Consider the following 19529-nt stretch of genomic DNA (forward strand, 5'->3'; position numbering starts at 1 on the left):
GCAATGGGTCCACCATGGGCAGACCTGGAGGGCAGGTTGGAGACAGATCTCCAAGACAGGGACTGACCCAAAGTCCCCAGGGAGCCTTCATGGCTGAAGGGAGACTAGAACCTGGGTCTCTCCAACCCTGGTCCACCATCTTCCCCACTATCCATATTCTAGTCCGCCTTCAGCCATGGAAGATTCCTGGAGGGCTTTGGCCAACTCCTCCGTTAGCCCCAGAGGTGAGAGGGAGAGATTGGCCGAAGTCCTCCAAGAAGCTTCCATGGCTGAAGGGGGACTAGAACCTGGGCCTCCCCACTACTAATCCAGCATCTTCATCATTAGACTACTCTGCCATTCTGACTGCTGTCCTAGGCTGAAGACCAAGAGCTTGACTCTGACATGCCCTTGCACTCAAACCTCCCTATTCTCTCTCTTCTGATCTACAGCTGGAGACCTCTTTGAGCATTCTCTGTACTATGTCCTGTCTAGACTTCAAATAAAATGAGGGGCTGGTGTAGTTCTCTGAGTGACTGGTTCCATCACCACTACCACCCCCTGTCCATTCTCTTCTCTTCAGGCCTCACTTCAGCGTAATTCACATTTATTAGAGGAAAACATCGGTTTTCTACAGCATGTATGTCGTTCACTCTGTCCTAGCACCTATTTCTCAAAACTGCTACATATGAGTTTAAAAAATGTGCATTAACCACTGGCAAAGGCCCACTTTCAGAAATGGGGAGAGGAGCATCTGCACAAGGAAGATGGACAGAGCATTTTGTACATACTGCTCACTACTCATAATGAAACTATGCTGAACAGTGCATTGTTAAACATTGGCCAGGGAATATGCTCCATAGAGACTGTGAACACCTTGCTGATGGTTGAACGCTCTGCATGTTTCCAGTCATTCAGAAACTATGCAGACTGACTAAGCATCGTGCACAATCTCCTGCCAGTACTGTCCACTGACACAGGTTCTGCAGAATATCAGTTAAATAAATTTAAAAGCCAGGGCTGTAGTTTTTAACACACACACACACACACACACAAACCCTACCCACTAGAGCGTTAAAACAGACAAGCATCCCCATGTGAGAACATTTCTACCTGGCCTGAAAATGAAAGGGGTGGGGGGAGCTTATCACATAAATATAAATTATTTTGATCCAGAAATTCCCAAGATTTTTGCAAGGAACCACACCAATTATGATGGCCCATAAAGTTGATGCATTTTTTTTATTACCCATCCAAGCAGGGCCAAACCCACATTCATAAGCTAGCTACATTTACAGGGAGGCACGTCCTTAGCCAAAACATTACTGCATAATCTGCTGGGAATTCTTGTAATCAGCCCCTTTGCCATAAATAAGGCTGCCGTGCAATTACACGACATTTTGTGCAACTGGTTTTCTTTAAATAAAGCATTTATATCCCCCCCCCCTTTTTTTCCTCTATTCAGTTCCATGTGGATTTTCACTTCCTCATGTGATCTCCTCACAACTGTGTAGGGTAGGGCATGCAGAGGGGACCGTTATGCAGTGAAATTTGCAGCTGAACGAAGGACCTGTTTCCCTAGTGACGGTCCAACATTCAAAGCTTGTCATTTCTCCTGCTGGCTACAAATGATGGAAGTAGTAGTCAAATATATCCAAAAGGCAACAAGACAGACTGCTCTAAGGACTGAACCCTCCCTAGCATTGGATGATAATCAGCGATAGGGATTGACATCGCCTTGGATGTGAAGTGGCACAGGGGCTTTGAAGCAAGTGAAAGGATTGGGGGGGGGGGCAGGCGGGCATGCTGTGCCTCCTTTAAAAAGCTGTATCTTTTCCTGGGGTTGCAGAAGAGTGGTGCAATTCCAGGAAAACACACATTTTAGGAGATGCCCATGGTGCACCCGCACCTGCTTTGAAGCATCTGGCCACACTCTGCAGTGTGGCCAGATAGCAACTGTGTGATGCCAGGAAAATGCGCACTCTCTTTAACTTCCACGCACATTTTCCTGGCATCACACAGTTGCTATGTGAGCCCAGGAAAAGATGCAGCTCCAGCGCCCCTAGGTGCAGTCGGTGGGCCCACACCTGTTCTTAAGCATCTTTTTGGCTTTGGATCCAAAGTGCTGCACATTCCGCCCAATTAAATACTCAGGCATATGCGAATACAGAGAGAGATGCAACCAGCCCTTTTTCTTGTGAAAAGATGTTCACACCCCAAAGGACATTTTCAGTGAGGGAGAGACAGACAGACCTGTTGGGATGAAGCTGTATTCTCCTGGTCTGCTTTTCATCAAGATTTTAATATTTGGCTCCTAACGGGGGCAGATTTTAGGAAGCCACGAGAACACATAAGACCAAATAGATGTGGGTGAGACGAAATGTGTGTTCTAAAACACTGTCACTTTCTCGGTACAGGTAGTCCTCACTTAACGACCACAATTGGGACCAGAACTTTGGTTGCTAAGCAAAGGGGTCATTAAGCAAATCCAACCTGAATTTATGACCTTAATGAACAATCATTAAGTGAACCATGTGGTCATTAACTGAATCACGCAGTTCCCCACTGATTTTGCTTGCCAGAAGCCATCCGGGAAGGTCAAAAATGGCAATCGTGTGACTACAGGACACTGCAACGGTCATAAATATGAATCAGCTGCCAAGCACCCAAATCGTGATCAACTGATCACGGGGATGCTGCAACAGTCACAAGTGTGAGAACTAGTCGTAAGTCATTTTTTCAACACCATTTAAGTCTGAACCGTCACTAAACAAATGATTGCTAAGTGAGGACTACCTGTTCTTAGGGACAGTGGTTGCCTTTGCACAAAGTAAAGCTTGGTTTATTTAATCTGTTAGTTCTTTTGCAGGTTAGCTGGCTGTACAAACCCAGTCCACTGGATTAGTTCAGGGCTCAATATATTGGGTGAAATAATGAAATGGGTTAATTCAGTCAAACCTGTTGTACAAAAACAGCTCAATTTTTCTGCTTCCGTTTTCAATAATGCAATTTAAAAGGACAACATTAAAACAACACCAGGGAACCCTCTACCCTGAGATCTTTGACTCAGGAATCCATTTTGTGTTAGGAAGCACAGTCAGAGCACAGGTTTGAAGAAAACACGGAATAAAACATTGTATGGCAGAGGAGAGGAAATACCGTAATTATTAATTACGTGCCGACAAGTCAGTGCAACTCTTACAGATTTTCCCCATGGTGATCTGTCCCTAACCTGCTCTTTCAGGTCTTCCACAGGTGCCCTCACTGCCCCTGTAACCGAATGGCTGGTTGTCCTCTTCGCTCTCCTTCCACCTTTCCCAGCATTAGAGCCTTTTCCAGAGAGCTGGGTCTTCGCATAATGTGTCCTAAGTAGGATAACTTCAGGCTGGTCATTTGTGCCTTAAGTGAGAACTCTGGGTTGATGTTTTTGATGATCCATTGGTTTGTTTTCCTAGCTGTCCTGGTATCCTAAGAAGTCTTCTCCAACACCAGTGTTCAAAAGTGTCAATACCCTTCCTATCCTGCTTCTTCAAAGTCCAACTTCTCTTCCATAAAGGGTCACAGGGAACACCATGGTTTGCATGGTCCTGATCTCCCTTGGCAGAGATACATCACAGCATCTCAGTCAAGTTTCCAGCGCCTTGACGGATGCTCTGCCAAATGCTAGTCTGTGGCGTATTCCTTGACTGCTGTTCCTATACCGTTAATAGTTGATGCCAAAAGGCAGCAACTCTCCACCACTTCAAAATCTTCATGTCAATTCTAAGGCTGGGTTCTGTACCTGTTGTCATGAGTCTGGTCATCTTTATATTGTCTTTTAGTCCCATTTTTCCACTGCGCTCCTTGACTTCCACGACTAGGGCTTGCAAATCTTTTGCATTTTCAGCGAACAGGGTAGTGTCATCAGCCCAGCGCAGGTTATTGATGTTTCTTCCTGCAGTCTTAAAACCGTGCACATCTTCTTCCAATCCAGCCTCCCTCAATATACATTCCCCATACAGGTTGAATAAAATAAGGGGAGAGTATACAGCCTCGTCTCACTCCTTTGCCAACCTGGAGCCAGTTTGCTTTGCCATGCTGTCTCCATCCTGTGGCTTCCTGACCTGTGTATAGGTTATTTATATACCCTGACTTCTTTCCAGGAACAAAAGGCAGCATATAGAGATCTTCCTTTTTGCCCCCCGCCCACAACCACAGGTGAGATAGGCTGGGTGGACAGAATGACTAACCCAGAGTCTCCTAGGGAGCTTCCATGGCAGAAGATTGCCTTGAACCCAAGCCTTCTTAGTTCTAGTCCAATACTGCACCCTGGTTCTTCCAGCAATTAATTTAAGGAAAGACATAGAAAAAGGTTTGACAAGTTGGTCACCTTTGCGGGCCGCTGGTCACAACTAGAACCCTGAATATATACTGCTGTCAAGTGAGTGCAGCCAGCCACAAAACTCTAGCCTCTCACCCACTTCTATTCCAGATTTCTCTTGTATTTTTTTTTTAGAGGCATACTTCCAATCTGCTGGGCTGCAGTTACTCACCAAATTACTTAAGAGAACTTCTAAGGCCAATACGGGTCTCAGAGGCATTCTTGTAAATGAAATAAGCTGCTAAAGATTAGTGCTTTGCTTTCCATTCTGCCGCTGCCCTTATAATTAAAGCAAAATGAACTTAAAAGAACCCTTCAAATGTTAAATTCTGAAGGGAGTAAGCAGCTTTGCAGAAGCCAGGAGGCAGACTGCTGGCCACTAGCCCCAGGCTCTGAAAGGCGGCCACCAGCACCATTGGCTCAGCTGACCAGAGAAACCAATCCAGAGAGCGGCTGGGACAAACACAGCCCTGTCCTTCCGATCCCCAAGACAGATCAACTAATGTGCTCACTGAAGCATCTTTAAAAGTTGCATTTAACATGCTGTAACCATTCTCTCTCTGTGTCTACAAACACCACCATAGCTTTTTTCAGGCTTATCTAGTTCAGCTAAGGAGTTTACCCTTAATTTTCAAATTTAATTCTCATTTCCTCTCCAAATCTTGTTTTACTCACGAGCTCACTTTTCTTCCAGCACCTCCATTTCCCTTCCTCTATGTCAGTGTTTCTCAACCAAGGCAACTTGAAGGTGTGTGGACTTCAACTCCTAGAATTCTCCAGCCAGCTTGCTTTCCCAGAGAATTCTGGGAATTGAAGTCCACACACCTTCAAGTTGCCATGGTTGAGGAACACTGCTCTATGTATTTGGCAAATGCGAAATTTCCCAGTTTCCATCTTTATGTTCTCTGCTTTAGGAGTATTAGAAACCATATACAAATGCAAGAGTTATGGCATGGTAACCTATCAATCCCATTTTTCTCTTTTGTAACAATGCATGCACTGTGTGTGTCTATGTGGGTGTATATAATGATATGCATTAACATACATTTGCTTGTGAATGGAAGGTGCATAGCAACATGCCGTTGGATCAGTGTACCCCAACCTTGGTCATGTCTAGACATGTCGACTTCCAATTTTTAGATCTCTGAGCAATGGTTATGCTGGCCAGGGAATTCTGGGAGCTGAAGATGCCCAGACTGGGAAACCCCGAGTAGATAAAGGAGTACATTTTCAATAAAGTTTGTAACTGCAAGGCAACTTGTGAAAAGCCATTGCTGTGGAACGCTGCAACCGTAGGGAAATGCTTACATCTGTTTCCATGCTCAAAGTTTACAATGCGCCAACTGACTGATTCCTCAACAACCATTTCAATTTCACTGCTTGACATTGTAGAACGAGTAAACAGGGGAAAGACGCTCTCATTGGCCATGAAGTAAATTAAATTTTTATTCTGCAATACATATTTATATTTATGAGCTCGCAGTTGAGCCCAGACTTCGATATACAAGGTAGAAAGCAAAAGCTAGACCTTTGTGACCTCCAAAAGGCAGATCTTCAGGAGCCTGAAGCAGACCAGAAAATCCACTCTCATGTTAGTGCAGTCGGAAACACGGGAAACTACCTCACCTGAAGTCAAATTTGCCCTGTTGATAAACTGTTGAAGACAACTCCAGTTTAAAAGTACGGGCCATTTGGTTGATTTCCTTTATTTAAAAAAAGATTCAAACGATTTGAAAAAGTCTGCAGAAAGCACAATTCAACTCGATTCAGGCAATCCCAAATCTATTGCACTGGGTGTGCGTATGTGCACACACGCATGTGTGTGTGTGTACGAAGTCTGGCTTTCGTGTTTGTAAACTGCTTCGCTGCTTGACTGAGGTTGAAATAATGGATAATAATTTTAATGATAACCATAATAATAATAATAATAATAATAATGATGCACCCACAGGCTGTTTTGTTACAGTTTATGGTCCCAAGGGAGCTCCTGTAGCAGACACAGATCCTCCGCCAAGAAGGCGAGAAAGCCAGCATCCTTTAGAAGCAGCGTGTTCAGCTGACAAGCCTGGTTGGAGGGTGCACAGCCACCTACTCATTCAAAGCAAAACATGATTTTATTCCTGATCCTTGACCACATATTAGTTAGACGGGCGATGTTTAAAGCATATTAATTTTATTCTTGGAAGCAAAAGGAACAATGCACTGATCACCTCTCTGGCACGCGACCCTCTGAAACATGGGATTTCCACTGGGTATTTTGGCAAGCCCCCTTCCTTTCCCCGGGCCAGGAGTGGGATTGCTGGCAACAAGAGTGATAAGGAGGGAGGAAAGAAAGAAAGCGGAGTGAGGATGGGAGCTTTGCTCAGGCTTCTTGAGTGACAGATCTTCCTACTGCTCATCACCTGCTTCCCAAGCCAAACAACAACAAAAACAGTGTGCGGGCCTCTGAACCAGAAAGCTGCGAGGCCTGGCTGAGAGCAGCAAGCTGCTGAGAACACGAGCTCCTGCATGCGCACATCTGCAGACAGCCACGCGCAGTGAGCCGGCAAGAGGTTGAGCTAATTTCTTCTGAAAGGATAGAAAGAAACCTAAATAATAAACGTGGGGGGAAAAATATGCAAAAGGCCCGACTGAGCTGCCAAAGCAATTCGTGAATATTAAAAAAAATCAGGGGAGGAAGCAGATTCTGACCCGCGTGGTCATAAATGGCAATCGGGCGCACTTCCCAAACCGCAGCAAAAAGTTGCTTCCTTCCCTCCCACCCCGTAACTGATCAGGATTGCAAGTGCAAGTTTTATCTCCACTCCAGATATACCCCTTCTTCTTTGCCCCACCACCGCATCTGAGGCTACTTATCGGAACCCTTCCGCGGCCGGCGGAAAGTGGGGGTGTCCTTGTTCAGTGCACAGATCCTTCGGGAAAACTCTTCAAATTCCCCCAGGACTTGGTCATCGCATTCCACGGCCACCGCGTGATCCACCGGGATGTAATTAAAGGCTGCCAGCTGATCTCCTGAGCCAAACCCCATAGCTTCCAGGCCCATGATCTCTTCGGCTTGCTCCACAGTACAAAGGAGGCTGGTGCCCAGAGGGCCACGGAACACGCCCGGCGGCTCGGGGGCCGCAGTACTGGGGGGCTTGCTGGAGAACGGGGTGCCGTTGATCGCACGAGAAGGTCCCCGGAAAGCCTCCGGCTGATGCTGGGAACTGCCCGAGCTCCTGTTTTCACCGTTGACGCCAATGCGCGAATCCCCTCCCTTCCTGCTTTCTTTCGAGAAGTCAATGGAGGTATCTAAGGAAGAGGATAAGGATGCGGCCTTTTTCTCAGGCTCCCCCGCGATGGCGATGGGCTGGGTTAAAGCAGAGTTGTAACTCGGAGGGGGGGTCTTGCACAGCAGTCTCTCATTCTCGGAGTTAGCCCGCTTTCGAAGCCCCTTGTCTGGAGACGGGCGGTTGCTGGAGAAGCCGACCTCCAGATCCCCCCCCAACGCAGAACTCTGTCTCTTTGGAACCGGAATGGCGCTGGAAACGTGATGGCGGTCGCTGTGAGGAACAGGAGACTGAGGGTTACAATAAGCAGGCCTTTGGGGAAACGCTCGGCAACCTGAATAAGCCACTCAAGTGAGCTACTGAGAACCTCAAATAAACCTAGACTCCGTCCTCCCAGATCTGCTATTAATGTTTGTTTGAAAATAGTTTTGGAGATTTGCAGATAATCCTATGTCTGGCTGTTATTTGTCCAGAATGTAGATCAGTGTTTCTCAACCTGGGCAACTTGAAGATGTCTGGACTTCAACTCCCAGAATTCCCTAGCCATCAGCTGGCTGGGGAATTCTGGGAGTTGAAGTCCAGACATCTTCAAGTTGCCCAGGTTGAGAAACACTGATGCAGAGAGCTGATTGGAGGCAGTGCTGCAATTCAAAAAAGCAGAATAGCTCCACCTCACCGCCAAGCCTTGGCAGACTAAACTCCATCCAGCTGGCAACCTAAGTCTGGCAGCAACTGGGACGCCACATTCAGCCCCGGATGAAGCAGGCCCAGCCCTTCTGAATGAAGGCACTGAAGGAGCTCTTCAGCTGGATCTTTCTTGGACTAAAACACCTTCCAAGCTCCACCCTCCCCAAGTTACCTCTTATCACTTTCACAACATCATGAAGGAAAAATGGGGGAAAAGAACCACTTTGCTAGGGCAACTAACAAACTCTGGGATTGAGTTTCCCACACCAAAGCCCAATTCCATTACTTTTTAAATCTTAGAACACGACTTGGAGGATTGTTGTTTTAATAACACGTGGAATTAAAAATTCAAGTTGTCCATAATTTTCCCCACCTCTTTTCCCCACACACCAGAACCCATGACTACAACGGTAAACTGCCATGTCAAGTTCATAAGATAATCCATTTCCTGAACAAGGTTATCAGAAAGTTCAATTCTATTCATTTGGAACTGATGAAGGTAAGAGTGTAATCCATAGAAATTCACACGGTAATAAATTCCTTAGTTAAGATGACGTAAGTCCGCACCACAGCGGGGTTTATTTGCATGTTATCACCAATTACGGCTGATGATTTTGAAAGATGAAAAGTGAAAGATTGTTTTGTATGCCTCTGAGCGCTAATTCAAAAGTCACTGAGTGGTCCTTTTGCGTTTCATTCCCATTCTGATTTTTATCTCCTTGGCCTTTCCCCAGCCATAAGCCCACCCACGTGCACTACACACCTGGCAGTTGAATCAGGCATCCCGGAGTACGAAGAAGTAGCTTCCAGCAGGCAAATGCATTAATAAAATCTTGTCGTTAAGATGCTACAAGACATTGACGTTTTTTCTAGAAATGAAACAGACAAGGGATACTCTGCCCGTCTTCTTTCCATTTCATAGATGTTTACCTCCTTGGCCATGCAATTAAACATTTACAGAACATCCACCTTCTTTACCCAAGTTCCAGGTAACTTTAACGTTTCCAAATTCCACATGCATCATACAAAAGTCTATACTTCCGCTGTTGTCCTGAGGTCAGATGCTTCTACACTTCCCATTTCTGATAAATCCCAGAGTTAGAACTAAAGTGCTGTTCAGATATAATTTATCTCCTTCCGTCACATACTATCACAACGCAGGTGTTTTGTCTTTACTTAAATCCAAAAGGTCTAATGTTTGGCTCTTTCCTAAGCCCAGAAAATATAATCCTCTTCAAGGGAGGATTTCACACAAGCTGAATCTTCCCGTTCATTTTCCCAGGCTGTAAGTCTTCAGGACTACATCTTCAAGAATTCCTTGCCTGCAAGAGCTTTCACTAGACCACCTAGTAATACAGGAGCCACCGAGTTTGAAAAAGCTGGTTTGCATAAGGAGTCTATGGACTAAACTGCTAATTGGAACACCCGCCTGGAAAACGTATCTATATCAATATATTTTAATTTATTAATCACATTTATATCCTGCCACAATCATAAAAAGACTCTTGGCAGTGGGACATAAACTTGATTAATGTTTGAAGTTAAAATGCCATTGAAGCATAGCCCATCTTTAAGAATCTACACATAATTAATCATTTGAAATCACGGCATGCTTTCTTCTGTACTGTTTTTGGCAGTAAAACTGTTCTCCAGTCTCTTTCCTAACCAAAACCTGCTCCACCTTCTCTTCATTGCAAGTGATCTGGTGGCCTGTGGAGCAAAGGTCCGTGTACTATCTCAGATCAACCCCCACTGAGATTTGAGTTGGCCAGATGGGGACACGGTCTGCCCTTGAACATGAGGGAGTTGTGAAGGCTTTGGGGGATTTTTCAGGTGGCAGGGTTGGCAATTCTGCTGACTCCCAGGAGCCTCTCTGGAACAGCAGAAGGCCACAGATCCAACTGCTCTGTGGTCGTGGAGAGCTCAGAAGGCTCCTTGGTTTTCTGAAGAGGAGTGAGGTGGTGGGGGCAAAGGACAGGTAGGGTAAACTTTGCCCTGACTATGGGAACAAGTTCGTGTGATAATCACATGTGCCACGTGGTAGTGAGGTGGGCTTAGTTTGTCAACAAGGAGTCACCTAACAAATCTTGGTCGTGAGCAGGGGGTTCAAGGCTAGTCCTGCAAGGAGGTTCAGATGACCATCGAAGTAACTGAGTGCAATAGATTTGTTGCAAGGGTGCTTGGTGCCAACCCTGTTCACCTGAATATTTTTGAGGCACTAATCCCCTAAGACCAACTGTTGCCTGTTAAAATAAGTGGATGCTATCTTCCTTTTCATTTGTACATAATGTCCTTGTCAGATAATGATGATGTATTTCCACTGTTTTATATAATGCCCTGGGCAGTTCAAAGAGGAAGGATGTGGTATGAACAAAATTAACCATTGCAACGATTCCAAACCCATTGGTCTGGTTATTTACAAACACTTCTGAAGAGACAGTATGGTTCTCAAATACTACTCCTCCCTTTGTTACAAACTCTTCCCTTTACGGAATAGTACTTGATCACAGCTAATTAAAATTTAAAAATCATGTGTGGCTTCAGTCCATGGCATAAGAATGCCTTAAGGAAAAAGAAAAATTAAGTAAATATATGATTTATTTCTCCAATCCCTGCTCTTCTTTGTTATCAACAGCAAGAAATGGAAGCAATTTAAAGCCATCTGAAATGACGATTTGGCAAGTATCTTGTCAGGTGTACTGAACAAAAGGAAAACAGAGCTGCGCCTCTTTAAAGATTACATTGTATTTGAAATAATGCCGAATAATGGTAAGATTGCCAGGAGGCAGCAGAGCGAACTGGAGACCAGGACACAAGAGGGTTTGGCCTTCAAATGACGTCTCTTAACTATTCAAACTGGCATCATTTTATTTTCTGCCTTCAGGAAAGGAGCATGGACTCCGTCCAGGAATGATAAAGGCTCAATTACGGGACTGGTGCAGCTGCACCAGAGCAGCATCGAATGCGCTAAGTATGTCATGCCGATGAGCTGTGTGTGTGTTTGTGTGTGTAATGTCATGAAATGTGGGCATCTCCACACCTGGGACTCAGACTGAGTGCCAAAAAGCGCAGCACAGCAGTCTCACGGCCTGTTCAAACAAACAGAATAGCAGCCCCTGTTCCATGATTCTGTTCCAGGAAATACGTGCCACCCACTTTCTAGACTAGATTACTTACAGTATACCCCAAAGAATAACCTGGAGAGCAACCCACTTTGAGTTAGCCCATTTAAAGAAGATGACAGCTATGGGTTTTATACTTTTACTTTTTGTAAGCCGCCATGAGCCGCACAATTCGGCCGTCTATAAATGCAGCAAACAAACGCGTAAATAAATTTGGGGCACCCGGCAGCCAAAGTGCCAGGGAGACAGGATGAGACCCCTGAACGTTCCCTATACAAGCACTGCCTCAAATTAAAATGGCAAGAACTTCGAAACGGAAGGCATCCTGAAGCCTAGGGCATTTATAAGGGCCTACATCAGTATGCATCAGAGCTTCCTGCGTCAGGATTTTCTTGCACATTTCTCTCTCTCTCTGTTTTGAAGTAGGAAGCAAATGATTCTCATCAGAAGTACACAGAAACAAAAATGAGAGCAATATAGAACAAAGTAATCTTAACAAGGAATACTCAGACATGCTGCCTGAAGCGTAATTAAAAATAGAGCGGTACAAACTGGCTCATGCACGAAGCAGTTGTTTTGGGGTACCTGTACCCAAATGAAACATTTGGTCTGTATATGGAATAAAATGTGGTCCTCCAGGCAGAGAATAGGAAAAAGCCAAGGATACTGACAAGCTAAGGGGAGGTCGGGGAATTGAGGGAAGGGGAGACCGTGGGAAGACGGGGGGTGGGCAGGTCAGTGGGAGCCAAGTGGGGAGAGGGGATAACGCAGATCAGCCTTGTCCTACTTGCTGAGTAAAACCACGCCAGCGTCCCTATGTGGGTTGTGTTTCGGCCCAAGCCCAGAACAGCAAACACATTCTGGGTTTGGGTTTTCCCAATCCATGGCTGATCTGGAATGTGACTGCTTTGGGTTCAAAGAAAAACACATTTTCTGTTTTATGCTGGCCTTAATTAATAATATAGCTTTATAATGACCTCCACATGAAACGTTTCACATTTTTCAAAGTGCCCCCCCCCATTTCATACGTTACGGTGAGCTTTAAGCTACTCAGGAGTATTTGGGCTTGGTCAAGATGACCTCAACAAAAGCCCTAACCTGGGCTACAGCAAAATCGGCCTGATCAAACACAGCACGTGAGGCAGAAGGTCCACCACATCCATGTGACAAGAGCATCTTCAGTCAGAGTTAAAGACAGTCCACAGGATTGCACAATTACCCATATTCTGTGAAAACCGTGTTTCTGAAAAATGTTTAACCTTCAGCTACTTTTCCACTGCTGTAATGTAAAGCAGAACAGAAGTACTCACCATCTAACCATGAGGCCATGCTCCAGGAAGTTTTTCAGGTTAGGAAGTGTCTGCCTTAGATCTGGAGTCCCCAGCCCATGTTGGTATCTAAGCTATAGAGAAAGAACAAAGAAATTCAGGAGGCAATTCCAAGCAGCTGGAGATGCTTCAGAGGACCTCAAGGAGGTGGCTTGTATTGTGAACTGAATGATCAAGAACTTCAGAGTCCAGGGAAAGGAGGACTTGGCAATCTGAGAACTGAAATTCTATCGACGCTTAGAAGGGAGGGAGCCTGCTGACTTGCATATGTGAGCATACATGGGGGGCACTATTACTTTTTAGCATGACTGAACAAGAGCTGCTCTTTCCTTACATTATACCTACACTGGTTCTCATAAGCCAGTTATCCCTGTAGATGCACTGGAACCCCTGAATATAATTTAAAGCTAGATCCCAGAAATGGGAAGAATCTGGAAGATTCTTAAAGATGTTCTGTTTGTTGAGAAGTCACAGGGTGTTAAGAATGCTCTCCATAACCCATCCAGAAAAAAAGGCCTAAAATAGTCACACCTGAAATACTGTAAGGTAAGGTTATTCTATAATGTGATGAGCATCTGAGGTGACCATAACAGCAGTCCACAAGCTTTACTTGGAGCAACACGTGACAGCCCACTACTGAATCATGTCCACAGAAGTCACACTGGTGGTTTGATTTTTGCCAGCTAAAATACAGTAAGCTTTCATGATAGCTGTATAAGCATAGCAAGGAATGCTTATATATAGGAATTAGTGCTAATCAACATAAACTCTATTCCACAGCTAGAGACTTTCTCCTACAGGAAGTCACCAGAGTCTCTGAAGCAAGTATTCAGGATTCTGAATAAAAGAATCCTGTTGGATCTCACTGAAGCCAGTAAGTGTGGTGGATTTCGGTAACACTGCCGGTTCTCAGGAAGGAGGGAGCACCTTCCAAGGAGGAGGACAAGATAAGAGGAGACACAGTCCAGGAAGCGATTGTGGGAAGACCAAGAGGCTCAGAATCGCCCCGCCCTAGAGCCTTCCCAGGTTATTTCCCCTGAGGTTAGGCAGAGTAGCTTTAGTCTGGCAAGATTCTGTCTGTACGGTGTGAGCAAATAAAGAACTGGAGTTTGACTGGATTGATTCGTTGTTCTTGTGCTGGGCCAGACAGTAAGATCCTTTTAGAAGAATGCAAACAGGCAAGAGATCTCTTTAGCTGAACATTATTATGGGGGAATAGTGCCTTGAAAATCAGTATGGTCTGTCATTAGCAAGCATCTGCCTGGGAATATCACACCTTGCAGTCTTCATTAAAAATTTAATTCTACTATTTTCTTATGTTTTCTTGGATTATGAGATCCATTGGGTACCGTCTACTTTTAAGGATACTTAACTTGATCTTAATTAAAATTTAAAGTGGTACATTTCATAATTAATTTTTTTGTTATCTAACACAGATTTTGTGTTAAGTAGCACAAATGTGGCTGACTATTCCTTGACATGATAAGTATAAGGAGTAATAAGAAAGTAACTGTCAGTGGACAAACCAAAGCATGTGTACTAACATTCTTTCATATCAATTACATATTTAGCTTAAAAAGGAAAATACCCAACCTTTTTAAAGCATTTACTGAGGAGTCCAATAAACAAACAAAAAATATTAATTTATTTGTTAAACCAGCCTGGGCTTTACATCATAATAAGCATGTTTGATGTTTCATATACCATCCAAATTTATTTTGATTAACTTTTTAAATTGCTAATAATATTGGGCTTTGGGGCTCCATAAAAGCCTTTCCCAATTCACTAAAAGCAACTGGAGTTTCAAACACTGATATATGGAACATAATAAATGCTCTAACTGTATATATTGCCTTTTGGCTGGTTTTGGATAACTACATTACCTCTGTAACTTTTCAAAAGTTTCAATAATAATTAATAGATGAAGACCAGCCATCCCATTTTCAACCCAGGTTTTCCAATACATTTATTTTCATTATTTGAAAATAAAGATGACTTCAGAATGTCGATTTCTTGTGTCAATTCTTGCCTTTAGTGCTAGAAATATCATCACAAAATTCCTACTGTAACTAAAAAGGTTCATGCTCCTACCCAAAACATTAAAACAGTACCAGGCCAAAAGTTTGATTCACCAAAAAGCAACCTTTTGGTTCTGAGAACCTTTTCCCACTGTTGTGGCCAACCAGAAGTCTACGGTAAGCCTGTGGACAAGATATGAAAGCAATCCCTCCTGTCTGTGGTATCTGATGCCTCTGAATCTGGAAAGAATGTGCAGCCAACACTGAGCGCCATAACTCTTGAAGGCATCAGAATGTGGTTGATCTAACAGTACATCTAGAATTATCTAGTTCTCAGATGATTCTGTATGCTTGTCTTTGCACATTTTCTAGCTCTACAATATCCATTTCAAGGTCAGTAGCACATTCACACATACTCATGCTATACCCTTTTAGGGCTAAGCAAAATTAGGCAGAGTGCAAGAAAAGAGTAAGACATAAGAATCCGGGAGCACAATAGCTCCAGTTCTGCATCTTGTGGAAGACCTTTTGCAAAGCAGACAACAAAAAGGGCATTGCCAGACGCATACGAGCTGAGCAGCAGAGATAGCTTCAGCGGGTGCCATCTTTTCAGCTTATGGCACCTGCTGAAATTTTAACTTCACCAGGAAAAACTCGCCTGAATTTCTTAGCAGCCAGTCATTCAAACAGCAGATTGGCACTAACGGAAACTCTAATTCAAGAACCCATTTACTAAAAATTAAGTAAAGAAGTGTAATGGTTGCCTATCCTAAAACACACTCAGACTCACAAGCGAGAGCTTGAATCAAATCTGGTTTATTTAAGAATAGTGTGCAAATACAAAGAAAGCTGAGAATGAGCAGAAGCGCGCCAAATACAAATTAAAAACCCTCGGTGCGAATGTAAGTCCTCCCCCAGTATAACCGTTTCAAGTTCCCCATCCCAGGTGCCCCTAACGAGTTCAGCCAATCAACGGGTAAAAAGACCTTGAACACATTCCATCCCCAAGAAAACAGATAGACAGCCTGGCACAAGGTCTCCCAGCAGCTCCCTCCCAACTGGAACGGGCATCAGCACCATGGCATGCGAAACGTTACGATGTAAATCAAACATCGCAACGGCGAACATGACAGAAGTCACATCAAGCTTGGCTGATCTAAAAACAGCCAAGCAGCATCAGGCCTGGTTAGTAGGTTCTAGGCTGCAGACTAGACTGGGAAGTCAAACACAGCCCAGAAGGCAAAGTAAACCATTTCTGAGAAAGACTCTATTGAGCAAGCCAAACAAAACACTATTTGCGTTATGCCTTAATGCCTTTTTAAATTTTACTCTTAAAAGATGTACATTACATGAGGGCCTTACGAATGCAATACGTCTCTTCTTAAAAACCCAGCTTTTCAGGTGTTAATTCAGTAAAAAAACTGAATTAAGAGAGTTAAGGAAGGCAAGCATCAATTCAAAATTAGGCAAAGTAGGAAGGGTACAATAGGAAAGAGACTCTTCTCTACATACAAATTACAACTTTTCACGATTTTCACTGAATCGTTTTAATTTCAGCTCTGTTGTGGGTGTTCAATAGCATCATCCAAAAGAAATGTAGAAGACAGATAAAAGCTTTCTTGGCTCCATGTCTGAGACCATTTTAGCTTTCTTTTTAAGTATCACTTTGGAACCACTGACTCTCATAAAGATTTAAATGCCGTCTTTAAAATAAAGTGCACCCCACTGGAGAATCAGATGTTTTTCAATGGCAGCAGTAAAAGTGATTAGCACACAGTAAGCACAATTACAGCTATGAAAGTGTTTATAATGCCAGGAGCATCCCCATCGTGTTGGCCAGTATGATAGCAGAAAGCTGCATATGACCCTCATAAAAGCACATCCACATTCACTACATCCGAGCAGAGGACAAGAATGTGGGGCACAAGAAAGAAATCTAATAATATGACCATGTCCATCATAAAGATAAGATGGCAGCAAAATCCCAGGATGAATGTCCAACTTCCAGGCTGAGGGACCAAAGCATCAGAGACCCCTCCTCCAACCACACGCACACACCCCTCAGATAGCACAACAATAAATTATAATTAAATACTGGAAAAGCTCTTCCCATGAAGTTGAAGGCTATGATGAGGGAACACCAATATCCTGTCAACAGTAGTGGAAGAGTCTAAGTGTTTTGAACTGAAAATATGATCAGCAAGATCTCCATGAATGCCTTGAGCTATTTTCCATTCTGGTTCATGATAACCTGTGTATTTCCAGCACCAACTTGATAAGTGTATTGTACATTCTCTTATAATATAATGCAGGAATATTTTAAGGTGAATAACCAATGTTCCGTAGATGGCACAACTAGGAAAGACTTCCCAATCTACTGCCTCTAAGTGTGCCTCCCACGGTCCCCACCTTTCATGGCTGACTGCTAGGAATTTTGGGAGTTGTAGTCTGAAACCTCAGGAAGGCTCCAGGCGGCAGAAAGAGCTGGACAAGAACACAAGGGAACAGAGCCTTTCAGAGCCAGAAGTGTCCCTGAGGCTTGGGCCCAAAGAATACAACTAGGGCCCTGAACATCCACTGATCCCTATGGAGGATATATTTTAAAACAGGGATGGTAGCTGGGAGAGGACTCAACTTCCTCACCTGCTGCAATCTCGCTTTTTTAAAAAGTTAGGGCTAGGGAGGTACCCAAAAAGTTATTTTTCTAAGCTTGTTTGGCAGATAGGATTTCAAAGAGCTGCAGTCGGGGAAAGGTGGTCATCCTCTCTGCCAAAGTGCCACAGAGAAGAGACTAAATTCAGACAAGAATCGATAGCAGTGGAACGCTTCTTTCGCCAAGCGTAATTACACAGGGTGATATTAACTGTCCCAGGGTGGGGGCAGAAGACAGCAGAGGGGGCAGAGGGGAAAAGGTGTTTATCACCCAACTAAAAGCATGATCTGGACATTATCTTCTTTGTGATAACTGCGCCTCTTGCTAAACAATGTGGCACACGGGGAACTGGGGCCATATGTGAGGCTTCCGAGATTCCACTTACGTCCTCCGCTTTGGCCCCGCTCTGTGTCTTTGTTGAGGGTGGAAGAACAGTCTGAATCCCCCACCATGCAAAGACCTCTAGAAAACTATGTGAGAGGCAGCTGGACAACCACCCTTCTTCTCCCCACTCCCACCTCTGCAATCATTCTTCCTCCCTCGCTTCCTTCCTTGGCACTCGCTGCCTCCTCCGTCCTGCATAGCTCCTGCTTCATTAAGGAGCACCTCAAATTATCTCTCCGTTTCAAATTCCATTCATCGGACAGGCTTCTTCTGCAGGTCTGATGCCAACTTTCCAGCAGCTGGAAAGTCTGAACCTGAGATTAGAAGAAGGCAACGGCACCAGACTCCTGTGTAGAACTCTTCGGGAACAGATCTCAGATCCAGTAATGCGTTTTAGTGTATCGGGTGTCAGTTATGGTTTGCTGAGGATCTCTGTTTAAATTCAAGTAAAATACTTTCTCTCAGAGGCAATCTCGTTACCTTCTAACACTGGAGAGAAAAACGCTGAGGGAGCTAAGACAAACTCTTTTTATTTGCAGACTCACTGAAGTCCTCTAATTCGCAACAAACTATTTTACGTGACTTATTTTAAAAGGGCTGGGAGGCCTTCAAATGTTGTGAACTCAAAACACACTGGCCTGCATCATCAACGTTTTAACTCATTACAGCTAGACCAGTCTTACATTACAACCGGAAACTTTCTCAAACTTTATGCTTTTGTATTTATATAAACTTTTCAATACCATTAAGCAATGTTTATCAGATTTCAGTGCATGAGTGTATTCTCTTTATATGATCTCACTTGAAGGGAACTTGCTCATTAATCTAAAAGTTACATCAAGGATTTTTCTTTTTTTAACGGTTAAAAGTTCACAAGGCCAACAAGAAAATCTGGAATTAAAACAAGTTTTGTTTCCATGAAAAGTAAAGGTTTAATATTACATTCAAAACAAAAAGGATTTTCCCAAAGTTCTTGCAGTCTGAACTTCAGATCTGGTACTAAAAAATAGATGTCAACAAAATTCAAACTGGAATGAGGTTGGTTTGAGACACAGTACTAATCTGATATACAGTCAACTCCTGAACTTAAGTTAGTGTATGAATCAATACCGGTAGTCCTCACTTAGCAACCATTCATTAAGTGACAGTTCAGACTACAACAACACTGAAAAAACTGATTTACAACCAGTTTTCACACTTACAACCGTTGTAGCATCCCCACAGTTATGTGATCATGATCTGGGCGTTTGGCAACCAGTTTGCATTTATGACCATCACAGCATCCCGTGGTCACATGATCACCATTTTTGCCCTTCGCAGCTGGCTTCTGGCAAGCAAAATCAATGGGGAACTGTGTGATTCGCTTAATGACTACATGGTTTGCTTAATGCCCATGGTGATTTGTTTAGCAACTGCCCCCAAAAGGTCATAAAATTGGATCAGATTCACTTAATGACCGCTTTGCTTAGCAACCAAAATTCCGGTCCCAATTGGGGTCGTTAAGAGGACTACCTGTAATCTGATGAGGCAAGGGAACTCTCCCCTCATAGAACATATACCATCCATGCATTTTGCTAGACACCTAACAGAAGGCAAAACTGAACAAGAGAACAAACCAGGGTTAATTTTCTCCCCCAGATTGCCCCTGTAAGATTCTCTATTGCTTGGATTACTCCGCATAGCCTGCCTTTTAATTTCCTAACAGCCACTGTACTCCAACTCCACCTGA

The 19529-nt window shown here is 43.9% G+C and overlaps 1 protein-coding gene across 2 annotated transcripts in view; it reads right to left on the reverse strand.

The window, feature by feature from the left end:
- Positions 1–5760: 5760 nt before the first annotated feature.
- The window catches only part of UVRAG (UV radiation resistance associated), an 85334-nt gene continuing 71565 nt past the window's right edge, over positions 5761–19529 (reverse strand). For both annotated transcript variants that reach the window (XM_063305978.1, XM_063305979.1), the window contains 2 exons: positions 12728–12819; positions 5761–7881 (listed from right to left, as the gene is read on the reverse strand). In XM_063305978.1, coding sequence (XP_063162048.1) covers positions 7188–7881; positions 12728–12819 — 786 coding nt within the window. In that variant the 3' untranslated portion in view covers positions 5761–7187. The remainder of the gene's footprint in view (positions 7882–12727; positions 12820–19529) is intronic.

This window comes from Candoia aspera, chromosome 5 (genome assembly GCF_035149785.1).
Source record: "Candoia aspera isolate rCanAsp1 chromosome 5, rCanAsp1.hap2, whole genome shotgun sequence".
NCBI classification, from domain to species: domain Eukaryota; kingdom Metazoa; phylum Chordata; class Lepidosauria; order Squamata; family Boidae; genus Candoia; species Candoia aspera.